The 16,246-nt window shown below is 42.1% G+C and overlaps 1 protein-coding gene across 1 annotated transcript; it reads right to left on the bottom strand.

The window, feature by feature from the left end:
* Positions 1-4,786: 4,786 nt before the first annotated feature.
* Positions 4,787-12,252, bottom strand: LOC114040177 (myeloid cell surface antigen CD33-like). Its single transcript, XM_027858189.1, has 6 exons — positions 11,962-12,252; positions 11,446-11,817; positions 10,698-10,982; positions 9,837-9,945; positions 8,942-9,035; positions 4,787-5,610 (listed from the first exon to the last, which is right to left on the bottom strand). The coding sequence occupies exons 1-6, from the start codon at positions 12,005-12,007 to the stop codon at positions 5,425-5,427; spliced, it is 1,092 nt and encodes a 363-aa protein (XP_027713990.1). The 5' UTR covers positions 12,008-12,252; the 3' UTR covers positions 4,787-5,424.
* Positions 12,253-16,246: the final 3,994 nt, after the last annotated feature.

Here is a 16,246-nt window from a genome sequence, read left to right as displayed (position 1 = left end):
AGTATGGCCGTCTATGCCCTCAACACAGTCTCAGCAAAGCCTTGAGGTCATTTTACTTATTACTCTGTTGTTTCAGCAAAGATTCAGATCTAGAACTCCCTAAAATTCTAAGATTCTGTGAATGGTGAAGTGATACCTAACCTGAAGTCTTCAGGGAATAAAAAGGTTCATTTAGAAGCTTCCCCGGGCTACAATTGGGCATAATACTCTTAGAACTAGAAACTGCTACTAGTTGCTAGACTGTCTTTCTCAGGCCTCTCTATAAATGGCTACCTACATGTATACATGTATAATAGCTCTAACATTGATATTTCCATCTTATAGATGAGCAAACTGAGGCATACAGCAGTCAAGTGACTTGCCTAGGATGACACATCTGGTAAGTGTCTCAGGTCAGAATGGAACTCAGGTCTTCCTGATTCTGAGGCTCAGAACTTTATCCACTAAGCCACCTTTCAGCCTTACACAGTCCCTAACACCTAGTAGGGGTTTGAGAAATGCTTTTTTATATAAAGACACATGCGTGCAGAAAAGATCTCTAATTCTAAAGAGCTCCTGATACAGAGCCCCTTTCTACCAATGAAAATCAAAATTATTTATTATGTTATATGATCTATCTCTATTTTCATCTCTGTCTCTTTATCTATATTGGAGTCAGGAAGGTGGCACCTCTGAAACCTATTGGCTGTGAGACCATAGACATGTAATTATAATAATAGCTAACATTTATATAGCAGTTACTACATACCAGGTATTGTAATTGCCTTTTTTTTAAAACAAGTATTATATCATTTGACCCTTATAATAACCCTGAGAGATAGGTGCTATTATTATCCCCATTTTACAGTTGAGGAAACTGAGGCAGACCAAGCTTAAGTGACCTGCCCAAGGTTACACAGCTAGCACATCTCTGAGGTTGGATTTGAACTCGGGAGTCTTCCTGGAGTCTTCCTGACTCCAGGGCCAGGGCTCTATCCACTAAGCCATCTGGGTGACCCTTTCAATGCCCCCAGTAACTTTTTAAGATTTGAAATTTAACACAGTTGCTGATCTGCATTGATAGAGGATTTTTCTTAACCAGGAAGGTTATTACACAGATGAAATCATAGGATCTGGACGCAATAAGTTATCTCTATCATCTCTATCTCTATCTCTAGTTCTAGCTCTGTCTCTCTCGATAGCTAAATCTGTGTCTTTATCTATATTTAAACCTATATATACATATATACATACATATATATATATCTTTATCTACATCTGTCCTCTCCTCTGCCCTTCTCTTCTCTCCCCTCTTCTCTTCTCTTCTCCTCTCTTGTTTTCTCTCCCCTCTTCTCTCTTCTCTTCTCTTCTCTCTTCTCCTCTCCTTCCTCTCCTCTCTTCTTTCCTCTTCCTTCTCACTCCCTCATCCCCACTGTCTCTGTCTCTCTCTCTGATTCTGTGTCTATGTTCTTTCCCCCTCCTACCCCTACCTTGGACCAGACAGTTCCAACTGCTACCTTGCCAGTTCTGTGATCCTGGGCAAACCACATCACCTTTCTAATGCTCAGTTTTCTTATCTCTAAAATGGGGGCAATAACATGCCCACTAGTTAGCTCAGTAGAGACACTATAAAGAAATGCTTTGTAAACATTGGAGTGTTATGGAAAAACTATTATTGCTACTACCACTCTCCCTCCTTTGCTGAATTTTTGACTAGCTAAAACTTTCCTCCTTTGGTTCTTTTTTTTTTTTAAGCAATCGAGGTTAAGTGACTCACCCAGGGTCACACAGCTAGTGAGTGTCAGAGTCTGGATTTGAACTCAGGTCTGCCTGACTTGATGGCCAGAGCTCTATCCACTGCATCACTTAGCTGCCCCTCACTCCTGTGGTTCTTACTTCAGCAACAGCTGATATTTTCAGCTGTGAGCACCTCTTGAAACAGTCTTGCATGTTTCTGTTAAATGGTCAAATGCTATGAGACTGTGATAATTCATGAGTTTTTTAAACTTTCAATTTTTTAAATTTTCAGTTTTTTAAACTTTGGGTTCCAAATTTTCTCCCTTCCTCCCTCCCCACCCACCCTCAGTGAAAAGGCAAGCAACTCAATATAGGCTATACATGTGCAGTTATGCAAAACGCTGCCATAGTAGACATGCTGTGAAAAACTAACTCTATTTCCCTTAATCCTATCCCGACCCCCCATTTATTCTATTCTTTCTTTTGACCCTATCCCTCCTCAGAAGTATTTGCTTCTGATTACCCCTCTTTCCCAATCTGCCTTCCTCTCTTATCATCCCCCTGTTCTCTTGTCCCCTTCCCCTCCTATTTTCCTGTAGGGTAAGACAGATTTCCATACCCAATTGAGTGTGTATGTTATACCCTCCTCAAGTCAAATTCTATGAGAATAAGATTCACTCATTTCCTCTCACCTTCCCCCAGTTCTGCTCCACTGTAACAGCCTTTTCTTTTCTTTTTTTTGTGAGATAATTTACCCCGTTCTACCTTTCCCTTTCTCCTTCTCCTAGTATAATCTTCTCTCACCCCTTAATTTTATTCTCCAGATATGACCCCTTCATCTTCAACTCACCCTGTGCCCTCTATCTATCTATTTATCTATCTATCCATCTATCTATCTATCTGTCTATATATACATAAGTATAATTTTTTCCCTCCAACTACCCTAATACTGACAAAGGTCTCATGAGTTACAGATATCATCTTTCCATGCAGGAATGTAAACAGTTCAACCTTAATAAGTCTCTTATGATTTCTCTTTCCTGTTTACCTCTTCATGTTCCACTTGAGTCTTGTATTGGAAAGTCAAATTTTCTATTCAGCTCTGGTGTTTTCATCAAGAATGCTTGAAAGTCCTCTATTTCACTGAATGACCATTTTTTCCCCTGAAGAATTATGCTCAGTTTTGCTGGGTAGGTGATTCTTGGTTGTAATCCTATCTCCTTTGCCCTCTGGAGTATTATATTCCATGCCCTGCAGTCCCTTGATGTAGAAGCAGCTAAATCTTGTGTTATCCTGATTGTGTTTCCACAATACTTGAATTGTTTCTTTCTGGCTGCTTGTAATATTTTCTCCTTGACCTGGGAACTCTGGAATTTGGCTACAATATTCCTGGGAGTTTTCCTTCGGGGATTTCTTTCAGGAGGAGATCAGTGGATTCTTTCAATTTCTATTTTGCCCTCTGGTTCTAAAATGTCAGGACAGTTTTCCTGGATAATTTCTTGAAAGATGAGGTCTGGGTTCTTTTTTTGATCATGGCTTTCAGATAGTCCAATAAGTTTTAAATTCTCTCTTCTGGATCTATTTTCCAGGTCAGTTGTTTTTCCAACGAGATATTTCACATTATTTTCTAATTTTTCATTCTTTTGGATTTGTTTTACAGTGTCTTGATTTCTCATAAAGTCACTAGCTTCCAATTGCTCTATTCTAATTTTTAAGGAAGTATTTTCTTCAGTAATCTCTTGGACTTCCTTTTCCATTTGGCCAATTTTGCTCTTTAGGTCATTCTTCTCTTCATTGTTTTTTTGGACCTCTTTTGCCATTTTGGTTAGGCTATTTTTTAAGGTGTTATTTTCTTCAGTATTTTTTTGGGTCTCCTTTAGCAAGCTGTTAATTTGCTTTTCATGATTTTCTTGCATCACTCTCATTTCTCTTCCCAGTTTTTCCTCTACTTCTCTTACTTGCTTCTCAAAATCCCTTTTGAGCTCTTCCAAGGCCTGGGACTGATTCATATTTTTCTTGGAAGTTTTGGATGTAGGAGCTTTAACTTTGTTTTCTTCTTCTGGTTGTATGTTTTGATCTTCTTTGTCACCAAAGTAAGATAATATAGTCTGACTCTTTTTGCACTGCTTGCTCATGATCCCAACCAATTACTTGAGTTTTAAACTCTTTGTTAAGGTAAGAGTCTGTTTCCAATGTGGAGAATGTACTGTCACAAGCTTTGGGGGTTTGTACAGCTGTTTTCAGAGATACTTCTAGGGACCTGTAAATTTTCAATTCTTCCAAGGTGGTATAATAAGGGGCGAGGTGTTTCCTCTCCACTACCACAATAAGCTCCACCACACAAGGGTTTCTTCTAACCCCAGGACCGCCCCTCAGAACTGTGACCCAGATCCAAGCATGAGCAAAGCAAGAGATTCCTGCCTCAGCACTGGCAAAGAGATCCCTGCCATCCCCCTCTGATCAGCCACTTGATTCCCCCTCAGTCTGTGGGCCGGAAGCTCAGAAGCCAGCCGCTGCCCTTGGGGCGGCTGAGATCTAGCTTCTTCTCTCACTGCAGTCACAGACTTTTCCCACTGACCTTCTAAGTTGTCTTTTGTGTTCGTGGGTTGAGAAGTCTGGAAACTGCCACAGCTGCCCACAATTCAGTCTTCTGAGGTGTGCTCCAGCTCGCTGCAGCCTTCGCTCCCATGCCGAACTGCTCTCCTCTCCCTGCCCGGTGTGATATACCTTTCAGATCAGCCATCCAGGTTGTCTTGGGCTGGAAATTTGTTTTACTATTTTTTTTTGTGGGTTCTGCTGCTTTAGAATTTGTTTAGAGCCATTTTTTTGTAGATATTTGGAGGGGTTTGGGGGAAAGCTCTAGCAAGTCACTGCTTTCCCTCCACCATCTTGGCTCCGCCCCTTGCCATACATTTTAGTTGCTGAATTTTCAAGGATGTTTGGAGACTTGTACTTGTAGTGTGAGTATCTGTCATTAGGTGTGACCCTGGGCAAGTCACTTCACCCTGTTTGCCTCACTCTTCTCATCTGTAAAATGAACTGGAGAAGGCAATGGCAAACCACTCCAGTATCTTTGCCAAGAAAACCCCAAATGGGGTCATGAAGAGTCAGGTATGACTGAAACGACTGAACAACAACCACAAAAGTTTCTAAAGGATAGCTGATCTATGGTAGATAATTCTAGCCACTTAACGCTTGTCCTTCTTTTGCAACCTGAAAATGATGTGTTGCAGTTTCCAACATATCAATGCATAATCTGTGCTGATAAAGCGCTGGTCTACTTACTTCTATTATATAATAGTGTTTGTTTTATTCATTCTGAGTTTGAGATGTCTAAACAATACCAAGGTGGAGATGTCTAATAGGAAATTGGTCATGTGGAACTGAAACGAAAAAAGATCAGGATTAGAAGTGTATGTGGCCCAGTGCTTAAAGCCTTCCAGCTTTGACATTCTATATTCTGTGTTCTCTCATTAGTTTTTCTCTTCCTATTCATCTTATAAGATCATGGAAGACAATGCCTTGTCTTTTTCTTGCATCACTCCAATATGGATGTTTTGGATATGGTCTAATATGGATAAGTGTCTGTTGATGGATTCAATAGATATCATCCAGTGGCATTGTTAGTTACCTTCTTTCTAACAGCTACAGATGATCTCTTATCCCAAACATTTTTCATCATCCCCCTCACCCTTTCTTCTAGCTTCCTCATTGGGACTTGAGCTCTGAGTACTCAGTGTTGGCGTCTTCAGATTTGCAGATCTTTTGGGGCTTCTGGGCTTGGAAGGAGATGGAGGCATAGTGTACCTGGTCCTCCCTCTTCTGTGAGCAGGGGACCAGTACATGGGGAGGGATCTCTGAGGTGGTGTGCTGCCTAGAATTCTCATGTTCTTCCTGTGAAACAGAGAAAGGTCAAGGGAGTTGGAGATGGGATGACGTCCCTAGGAGGTATCTAAGATCTCAGCTCTGCCCATCTCTCTTCTCCATTACCATTCTAGGTGCCATGTTCTAATATTCTTTCCAACACTAATCTTCCACACCATGTGTTCTACTGGGCCTTCCAGTGGTTATTTTTTCTTCCCTTCCCTAGTCTTAACCTATGGGTGAACTAGTTTAGTACTATCCTCTAACCTAAAGTCTTTCAGCCATTTATCCTATCACCAATCATGCCTTGCCAAGCCCCATCCTTGGACTGCTCTCATCACCCACCTCCTTCAGTTCTATTCATGAGCTGCTGAAGAGAGCTGGAGGAAGTCAAAGAACCAAGCTGACTGGGTCCACTGCAAATTTGTGTTTTAAATAATTTCAACTGGGCCCTCACTGTAGCAAGGAAATCCTATTATTCCTTCCTAATCAAGTCACCATTCTTCTCCTAACTGCAGCGAAAAGTTCCAAACATTTTCACTCCCTCCTCAAGTCTCCTATGGAACCTGCCTCCAATGTATTAGCTGATGACCTTGTCTCATCTTTCCCTGAAGAAATTGAGGACACTTGCCACATTCTCCCTTGTTTTTCCTCCTCATCTCACATCGTTCAGATGCCTTCTTCCTACTCTCCCCTCCTTCAGCTTTGTCTTATGGTCCTTCTCCTTGCCAGGGCAAACTCCTTCTATATGTGTAAGAGATCCTCTTTGATCTTGTCTTTTTTTTTTCAGGCAATTGGAGTTAAGTGACTTGCCCAGGGTCACACAGCTAGTAAGTGTCAAGTGTTTGGTCTGAGGCCGGATTTGAACTCAGGTCTTCCTGACTTCAGGGCTGGTGCTCTATCCACTGTGCCACCCAGCTGCCCCCGATCTTGTCTTCTCCAATAGACTGCCCCCTCTATGATCCCCTCCCCTTATTAATCTTCAATCTCTCCTTGTCTGTTTGTCTGCTTCTCTACTGCCTGAAACACTCTTATGTCTTCCTCATCCTTACAGAACTCTCACTTGATTCAATTTCTATTCATCATGGTGTAGTGAAAAGAACAATTTAGAATCAAGAGGATCTGTGTTCAAATTCTGGCTCAGCCACTTGCTAGCTGTGTGACTTTGGGTAAATTAATTTAATTCTCCGCACCTCAGTTTCTTCAGCTGTCAAATGAGATGGTTGAATAGAATATATCCAAGGCATCTTGTAGCTCTAAATCCTGTGATCCTATTTTTTTTTTACGATAGACTCTCTGTCTTGGCTTTTGAGGCCCTCCATAATCAATCTACAAACTACCTTTCTGGATGAATCTTACACTATTCCCTTCCCTTCCTCTCTGAGTTACTTTGTTATAATATAAAGAACATTTGATTTCGAGTCAGAAATCCTTGTTTTAATTCTGATTTTGACAGTGGTGGTAAAGTCGTTTTGCCCCTTGAGACCTCAGTTTCTTTCTCTGTCAAATAAGGGGATCAGATGAAATGAGCTCCACATCCTATCATGACTTTTTCTGAAGAATATCTGGGTGTCTGAATGGATTGCAAGCTCACTTTGAGTTAGCAACATGCTATAGTAGGCAAGAAAGCTATCGTATTTTAGGCTGCACTAAGAGAGACATAATTTTCGAGAGTAAGTGTGTAGTAGTTCCTTGTTACAGTGATCAGGTTTGACCACACCTTGTGTTTATTTCTGGGCATCACAGTTTAGGAAATGCATTGACAAGGAATAGGCCATCACTGGATGAAGGGCGACCACTTTGTTGACAGTCTTTGGGCTCCTGTCAGGTGAGGATGTGTTGAGGGAGGTGGGGGTACTTAGCTTATAGAAGATGACTGGAAGCAATGGGTGACTTGGGCATGAGAGCTGTGTTCAGGTTTTGGAAAAAGGCTGTCACATGGAGGATGGATTAGCCCTAGAGGGCAGAACCAGTAGGAATGAATAGAAGTTGCAAAGAGGCCAATTGAAACCCAATGTTGGGAAATTCATTCTGACAATTAGGGCTATCTAAAAGTTCAATGGGCTCTTTCGGGAGGTGGTTTCCCTTCACTGGTGTGTTCCAGCAGAGGATGTAGGACCACTTGTTGTATGCGTTCTACAGGGTTAGTTTTAACAGCTTGGAACAGCACTAAGAATTTTAGCATGCCTTGCATTCAAGTCTCCAGTTGAACCAGATGGCTGCTGAAGTCTCTGTTATACCTCAAGGTTTATAGCTATTGCTATTGTCCAACAGATCTTTTATCCTTGGTTCTCTCTCCTCCCTCCAACCCATCCTCAACAGGCTACCGTGATAATCTTCCTTTACACATAGACTTAGGCATGTCACTCCCTTGCTGAAAAAAAAAAATTCAGTAGCTCCCTATTGCCTTTCCAGTAAAGTTTAGATTTGTTAGTCCAGAGTTCCAGGTCATCCATAGTCTAGCACCATCCTATCTTTCCAGTTCCAAATCCCATTATTCTGTTCCAAGCACTTTAAACTTCAGTTGGACTTCATGACTTGCTATCCCTAGAACATAACCAGTCCTCTTTGCCCCTTCATCTTGTTCTCAGATCATTCTTTATCTCTCTTCTCCTCCCCTCCCCCATTCTCCTCACCCTGGTCTCCATCTCATAAACTTCTACTCCATTTTTAAGCTCACACTAATGCCACTTCTCTAGGAATCCTTCCTAGGCACACTGGTTGGCAACAATCTTTACCCTTCCATCTCACATAACCCCATGTCCATATATTTCAAAGTAGTATTTGATATACATAGTTATATTACTTCTCTCTCCACCCCCACCTCCTGGTTAGACTGTAAGCATCATGAGGGCAAGTATCAAGGTTCATCTAAACTTTGCATCGCTTCTAGAACTGGCCAAAGAGTTCTGCACATGTGTTAACAAATATTTGATCAATGAAAATGAATCTTTGCCTCAGGCAAAGTCATCTACTCAGGATCCGTTTCCCCATCTTTTACAAACTATAGCTTCTCTACCAAGCCAGACACTCTGTCTTTCACAACCTGGCTGCACATATGAGGAATTGCCCCTGTATATAAACGCTCCAGGGATGAGTTAGGACCAGCTTAGTGGGGCTAATTACCAATGTGTCTACATCATATTTATACATTGCTGGGCAATGGTTGGAGTGTGCTGTCTTGTCAACTTGACTAAACTATTCAAGGTTGAGAAGTTGAGAATCCCCATCATTCTCGAAGCCTCCCATATTGGTGTGGATAGGGATGAGAATTCCTTCTTCCCAATCTTTTCTATTTGTCCAGGGTCCTATAAGGTGATGTCAATTGAGCGATGAGGGTTAAGAGTCTGGAGTAACTCACCAGTGGGATTCCATTGGAGAACTGGTTGGTGTTGATCCCAGACCTCGCAGCCCCCACGTCTCCCTCTGACTGTTTTCTCCTCAGTATTTTCACTCTGAGAAAGGACAGCCATGTTTGGTTATGAACATTTTACATGACATTTGAAGTCCTTTCCAACTGTGACCTAAGTTTCTTTTCCCATTTGACATTGTATAGTCTATGTTCAATGCTCCATATGAGGCATCTCAGTGCTACAGTGGATAGAGCACAAGGAACTTCTGCCTGCCTCAGTTTCTTCAACTGTAAAATAGGATGATAATAATAGCACCTACTCCCCTGTCCCCATCTGTTAGGAGGATCAGATGAAATAATATTTGTAAAGCATTTAGCATAGTGCCTGTCACATAGCAGGTCCTTAATAAATTCTTTTTTCTTCCTTTCTTCCTCTAAGCTCAAACAGTCCATGTCCTTAAGTCCCTTCCAGCTTTGATATTTTTCCATGCAAAGGACTTTCCTAGCTCTTATATTCTATATTGGAAGATCACTATTAGCTATGATATTGCCTGTTCTTAAATGCTTTCCAGCCCTGACATTCCCTGTTCTAAGGCCTCTCCCAGCTCTGACATTCCCTGTTCTAAGGCCTCTCCCAGCTCTGACATTCCCTGTTCTAAGGCCTCTCACAGCTCTGACATTCCCTGTTCTAAGGGCCCTCCCAGCCCTGACATTCTCTGTTCTAAGGCCCTTCCCAGCCCTGACATTCCCTGTTCTCAGGCCCCTCCCAGCTCTGACATTCCCTGTTTCAAGGTCCCTTCCAGCTCTGACCTTCCCTGTTCTAAGCCCCACCCTCCCCCAGCTCTGACACTCTGTATTCCACATTCTCAGGTCTCCCACTCAGGTTTCTAAGCTGAAAACTCACAGGTAAACCACCAGGCACACGAAGAGCACAGCAGCCAAGATGAGTACAACAACCAGGGGTCCTTGAATCACTGTTTTCCAAAAGAGACTGGAACTCGGCAGGCCTCTATCTGAGGATATATACGATCTGGAAGGAGCTAGACTTTCTTGTCCCGCCCCACCCCCCAAGTTCCCCAAGGCCCCAGGAATAATGACATTTCGTCTGGAATGTCTCTTTGCACCTAACTCTCTACCATACATGCGATCCAGTGACTGCCCTGCCCTGAACAAGACATTTCATCTCTCCATTCTGGGCATTTTCAATGGCTGTCCGCCATGTCTGAAACTCTCTTCCTCCTCATTTCCATCCACTGACTTCTCTGGCTTCCTTCAAGGCCCCGTTAAAATCCCAGCTTCTACAGGAAACCTTCCCCAGGTCTTCTCAATGTTTTTACCCTTACCTTGTTGATTATCTACCATTTATCCAAGATAAATTTTGTTAGTACAAAGCGGTTATCATGTTGTCTCTCCCCTTAGACTGTCGGCTCCTTGAAAGCAGGGACTGCTTTTTGCTTGTTTTTGTATCTCAAGAGCTTAGCATAGCATTTGGCACAAAGCAGGCCCTTAACAACTGCAAATTGACTTGACCTGACAAATGAGATCAGTGCTGTGGTCCAGGGGTTGAATGAGACTGGGACCTTCAATACCAGAACCCAGAACAGGAAATGGGGGATCCCCAGGGAATGACCTCAGGGGCTTAGATCTCTCAGGTCTCATGGTCTCAGGACCCAAGAACCCAGTGTCACTGGTTCTAACCTTCCCCTCTAACTTTACCTCCCCTGAGCAAGCCAACTATCTAGTCATCCCCTCTCCCCAAACTCACCAGCAGCCCTGAGGTGGATAGTTCTCTCTGTGCTCACTGTGGCTCCTGGGAATATCACCCAACAGGTGAGATTAGTGCCATCATCCTGTGGCTGGGGGGTGAAGAGGAGTTCGGAGGAATTGGTATTTAGTGAGGCTAGTGTCTGGGAAGAGAGGGCAGTCCCATTCCAGAGGAAGGTGACAGGTATCTCATTGCTGCAGGCCCCAGGAGCCGTACAGGTCAAGGTCACCTGTTGCCTGGGTTCCAAAATCTCTGGCATGTGGACCTCTGGCTTCTGGGTCAGATCTGGAGGAGAAAAGGAGTGAGCTAGGTGGAAGAAAGAGGGGTTCCTCTAAAGGGTACAGCCAGGTGGTGGCCTTGGGGTGATCTATTTTGACACTATTTTGTCCTTTCCCTGGCTTTTCCCTTTTTTCCCTGACTTTTATCTCTCCATCCCCAGTAGCTATATATCATAACCAGCCCATAGTGTTTTAGTACCTCAAGGAGAGGCCCCCTCACTGGTGTGTCTGTCCCTTTGATACACCTATGAAGACCCCCTCCCACCTCTGTCCTTGGTGCCCAGATTCTGAAGTGCTTACCCCTGCCAAGGGTCATGTTTCTTTACAGCAAGAGTCATAGTGTACCCTTCCAGTTAATGTCCTTGAGACTGTTCCTCACGTATCACTAGCATGTCCTTCCCTGGCTTCCGAGCTGACTCCTGCCCTGCTCTTTCATCACCCCAAACAATTCCCTAGAACAGAGAACTCACCTTCCACCTGGATGAGCACTCTGTCGTCCTTGTAACTGTACATAAGGTTTCCCTTTTCTATACGGAACTCATATTCCCCCTGATCACATTTTCTGGCCCCAGTAATTCTCAGGGAGCAGTTGTCCATTTGGGGGTTCCCAATAAAGTAGAACCGGCCCTTGGCCCAGGGATGGACATCCTTTTGGGGGTTATTAGTGGCCACTGGTTTGTCTGAGCATTCCCTGTGGTACCAGTATCCGTGGCCCGTGTCATTATTCTCGTATTCTGCGGAATAGTAGAAAGAACAGGGGATGGAGACACACAGCCACTCCTGCACAGTAACTGTCTTCTGGATATGAATCCCAAACTGTTGCTTCTGTTGAGAAAAGGACCCTATGGGAAAACAGAAAGACTCAGTCCAGGGCCTCTTTTGTTTTTCCATCCAGTCTCACCCCCAGACCTTCCACAGCCAATTTATCCCCCAGGCCCTCCCACCTCTCTCCAGGACCTGTCCATTTTAGCTTTGCTCCCACTTACCTTTGGAGAACTGGAGCAGTAGCAGCAGGCAGAGGAGGAGGTCCATGGTGAGAGGAAGGGACCAGGGAGACCAGAGCTTTCTAGGGGGCAGCCTCAGACCAATTCACACGGCCTTCTGGGAGGAAGAATCCCAAGCAGAGGGAAAGAGGCTCATCAGACCCAGAGGAAAGGAGAGGGGGCTTCTGACAACATCAGGGAGCTTGGTCCTGCCAGCTTTTCCCTCCTGCTCGTCCTCGGAGCAGAGGCCAAAGGAAACGACTGGCCTGATAGGAGGGAAGTCAGATCTGTGGAAATGGAAGGCGGCTTGAGGGATGGAGGTGGGGGAGGGCACTGACCAGCACTTCCTCCTTCTCTGGTTCCTTGTGGTCAGTGGACTATAGGTCTCACCAGAAGCTGGGTCCTGAGGGCCCAGCATTAGATAAGAGGCCCGTCACTTCCCAAATGAGTTCTCTGCTGCTCTAGCCCTGTTGCCTGGCTTGTTATTGTTCAGTCATTTTTTAGTCATGTCTGACCCTTCATGACCCCATTTGGGGTTTTCTTGGTAAAGATACTGGAGCGATTTGCCGTTGCCTTCTTTGGTTCATTTTACAAATCAGGAAACTGAGGCAAACAGGGTTAGGTGACTTGCCCAGGGTCACACAGCTAGTAAGTATCCGAGGCTGGATCTAAACTCCATACCTGGAATTCTATCCACTGCACCACCTAGCTGTCCCTTGATACCTAACTGTACCCTCCTAATCCCCCCATATGTTCTTTTTGCTGACTCCCTTTCCCCTGGCATGTCCTCACTGTTCAAGCTCTGTCCTTCAGTGAGGGTCTCAGTCCTTCTTGGCCCTCCTTGATGTCCCCCAAACCTCATTATTGTCTTTTTATGATGGTGATGGTAATTTCCGTTTTTTTTTAAAAATATATTGGGGGAGCTTTTGCTTTTATATTGGCTCAGTTCCCTTCTGTATCCCTCCTCCTTGCCCTCCTGGAGCCATTCCTTAGAACAAGGGATTGTTTTCTTGAAAAAAGCAAAGAAGGAAAAGAAGAGCAAAAAAAAATTAGCAAAATTAATAAAAAAATCAGATGATATGATGACATATTTGGAAAATCTCAAAGACTCAACTAAAAAGTTAGTTAAAACAATAATTTTAGCAAAGTAGCAAGATATAAAGTAAATCCACATAAATCATCAGGATTCCTAAATGTCACAAACAAAACTCTGCAAGAAGAAATAGTAAAAAATACCCCATTTAAAATAACTCTAGACAGCATAAAATACCTGAGAATACACCTGCCAAAACAAACCCAGGAACTATATAAACAAAATTATAAAAAAAATTTGTACAAATAAAGTCAGATTTAAATAATTGGAGAAATACTGATTGTTCGTGGGTAGACAATGCCAATTTTACCCAAACTAATTTACCAAGCCATTACACTACCAAGATAAGGCCAAAATGAATACATGACCTCTAGGTCATGTTATAAGATATAAGATATAAGGAAAGATTTTACAAGAAAATTGTGTTTGTCCTTCATTCTTGAAGAGGACCATGACATCAGGGAGTGGATGACATGACTTGCAATTGACTCTGATGTGAGTAAAGGAAAACTATGCAAGGTTACCAGCCTCACTTCCTCCTCCAGAGTCATCTGGATCTAGTGACCAGTTATAGAGCAGGACACTGGAGATGGCCTCCCACAAGAAAATTAGAAAAACACAAAACATATTACTTATCAGACTTATGAAGAGATGAACAATTTATAAATTAACAAAAGATAGAGAGCAAAGTTAAGTGTAAAATGGATAATTATGCTTACATTAAATTAAAAGGTTTTTGTACAAATAAAACAAATGTAGCCAAGATAGAAGGAAGACAGAAAATTGGGGGAAAAAAAACTTTATAGACAGTTTATCAGATAAAGGTCTCATATTTAAAATATATGAAAAACTTTGTCAGATCTATAAGAATATGAGTCATTCTCCAAATGGTAAATGATCAAAGTACATGAACAGGCAGTTTTCCAGTGAAGAAATCAAAACAATTTATAACCATATGAAAAAAATGCTGTAAATCATTATTGATTTAGGACAAATTAGGACAAACTTGAGATATCATTTTACCTTTACCAGATTGATTAAAATGATAGAAGGGGAAAGGACAAATGTTGGAGGGGATGTGGAAAAATTAGGACTCTACTTCACTGTTGGTGGAATTGTGAACTGATCCAACCATTTTGGAGAGTAATCTGGAATTATGCCCTAAGACTTATTAAACTACCTATACCTTTTGACTCAGCAATACAACTATTTGGTCTATTTCCAAAGATAATTGGGGAAAAAAGGAAAATAACTTCTATGTTCTTTTTTTTTCCCAATTAAAGTTAAGTGACTTGCCCAGGGTCACACACATAGTGAGTATCATGCCTCTGAGGCTGGATTTGAACTCAGTCATGACTCCAGGGCCAGTGCTCTATCCACTGCGCCACCTCACTGCCCTATAGCCTATATATTCTAAAATGTTTATAGCAGCTCTCTTTGTGGTGGCAAGAACGGAAACTGCAGAGAGGCCCATGAATTGGGAAATGACTGGACAAATTGTGGTATATGATTGTGATGGACTACTGTGTTATAGGAAATGATGAGCTCAATGATTTTAGAAAAGCATGGAAAGATTTGCGTGAAATAATAAAGAGCAAAATGAGCAGAGCCAAGAGAATGTTATAATCAGTAAGGGTAATATTGTTTTAAGGATGACTTTGAACAAATAAGTTATTTTGACTATTCTAAATACCCAAATTAGCTATAAGGGACATATGAAGAAAGATGCTATCTGCATCCAGAGAAAGAACTGATAAATTGTATATATAGAATAATTGAAGTATATATAGAATATGTATACCTATTTGTTTCTAATGGTAGCCATCTCTAAGGTGAGGGGGAGGGAAGAAAAAATTTGCATGAAAATTTTGTTGCGGATTTGAAAGGAACAGCAAGTTGTGCATAATAGATTTGTAGTTTCATGTGCAATCATCTTCTTTATTGTACTGTGTTATGGAACTGCTTTTTTATTCCATAAATTAAAAATAAAATTTAAATTAAAAAAATCAATTCATTGAAAAAAATCTGACATTTTGTGTGCTGTTCCACAGCTGTGGTGACCCTACCTCTGCAAAAGAGTGGGGACAATTGTCCTTCTCCTGTGATTTCTCCACAGGTTTTGCTTGTTCTTAGGACTTGCACAAAATGCACAATTTTCAATTGTTTGGTGGTGGTGGGGTATTTTTTCCACGTCATCTTTGCAATTGTTGTGCATAGAGCTTCTCACAATTTTTAAGGCACTCAAAACTTCACTAAGATTTTTGAGGCACCCTGCACATCATTTTCCTGACTTTTCTTAGCTTTACATCATTTTGCAGCAGTTCATGTAAGTCTTTTCATGTTTTTTTTTTCTTTTTGGTTTTCATCATATTCTTCATTTCTTACAGCCCAACAGTATTTTCTTATATCCATGTACCAACATTTCTTTAGTCATTCAATGCTCTCTCTATCTCTCTTTCTCTGTTTCTCTCTCTCTCTTCTCTCTCTGTCTTTCTATCTCTCTCCCTCTCTCTGTCTCTCTCTGTTTCTTTCTGTCTCTCTGTCTCTGTCTCTCTGTGTCTCTCTCTTTCTCTCTCTCTCCTCTCTCTCTCTGTCTCTCTCTTTCTCTCTTTCTTTCTCTCTCTCTTTCCCCCTCCCCAGTCAACACAGTTGACACAGAATATGTTGTAATCAATATTTTGATGTATGTGAGGCCTTTCTTTTTATCAATGACATTCTCAGGTCCTGTGCCTACCAAGAGAATCTCTAGGTCAAAGGATATGGGTATTTTAGCCACTTAATGTGTGCATAATTCCAAATTGCTTTCCAGAAGTAATTTGTTGTTCTATAATAGGTTGTATTAGTTAATAGCTCCATTAACAATGTTCCACAATCCTCCCCAAGGACAATTCCCATTCTATGAGGAAATCTTCATTGCCAATGCACTGAGCATGCCAGTAACTCTCATTTCTATAATACTTTGAGTTCTACCAAACATGAGCATGGCTTTGAGGCTGTTCTAGCAGACGTAATTATGCCCACATAACCCATTAAAGAAGTGACCCTCTGATAGAACAAAAGTGACTGAACTGAGGCTGCCTAATGTATAAGTATCAGAGACCAGACTTGAACCTGGGTCTCCTGACTGCTTCCACTCCTTCCACTTTGCCAGTTGGCTCTTGAATGATATTCCTCTTGTCCCTCCATTTGTGCCCA

Source organism: Vombatus ursinus, unplaced genomic scaffold (assembly GCF_900497805.2).
Source record: "Vombatus ursinus unplaced genomic scaffold, bare-nosed wombat genome assembly UNPS02012758.1, whole genome shotgun sequence".
In the NCBI taxonomy this organism is placed as follows: Eukaryota; Metazoa; Chordata; class Mammalia; order Diprotodontia; family Vombatidae; genus Vombatus; species Vombatus ursinus.
The sequence above is the reverse complement of the archived record's forward strand: the minus strand, read 5'-3'. Positions and strand labels throughout refer to the sequence as shown.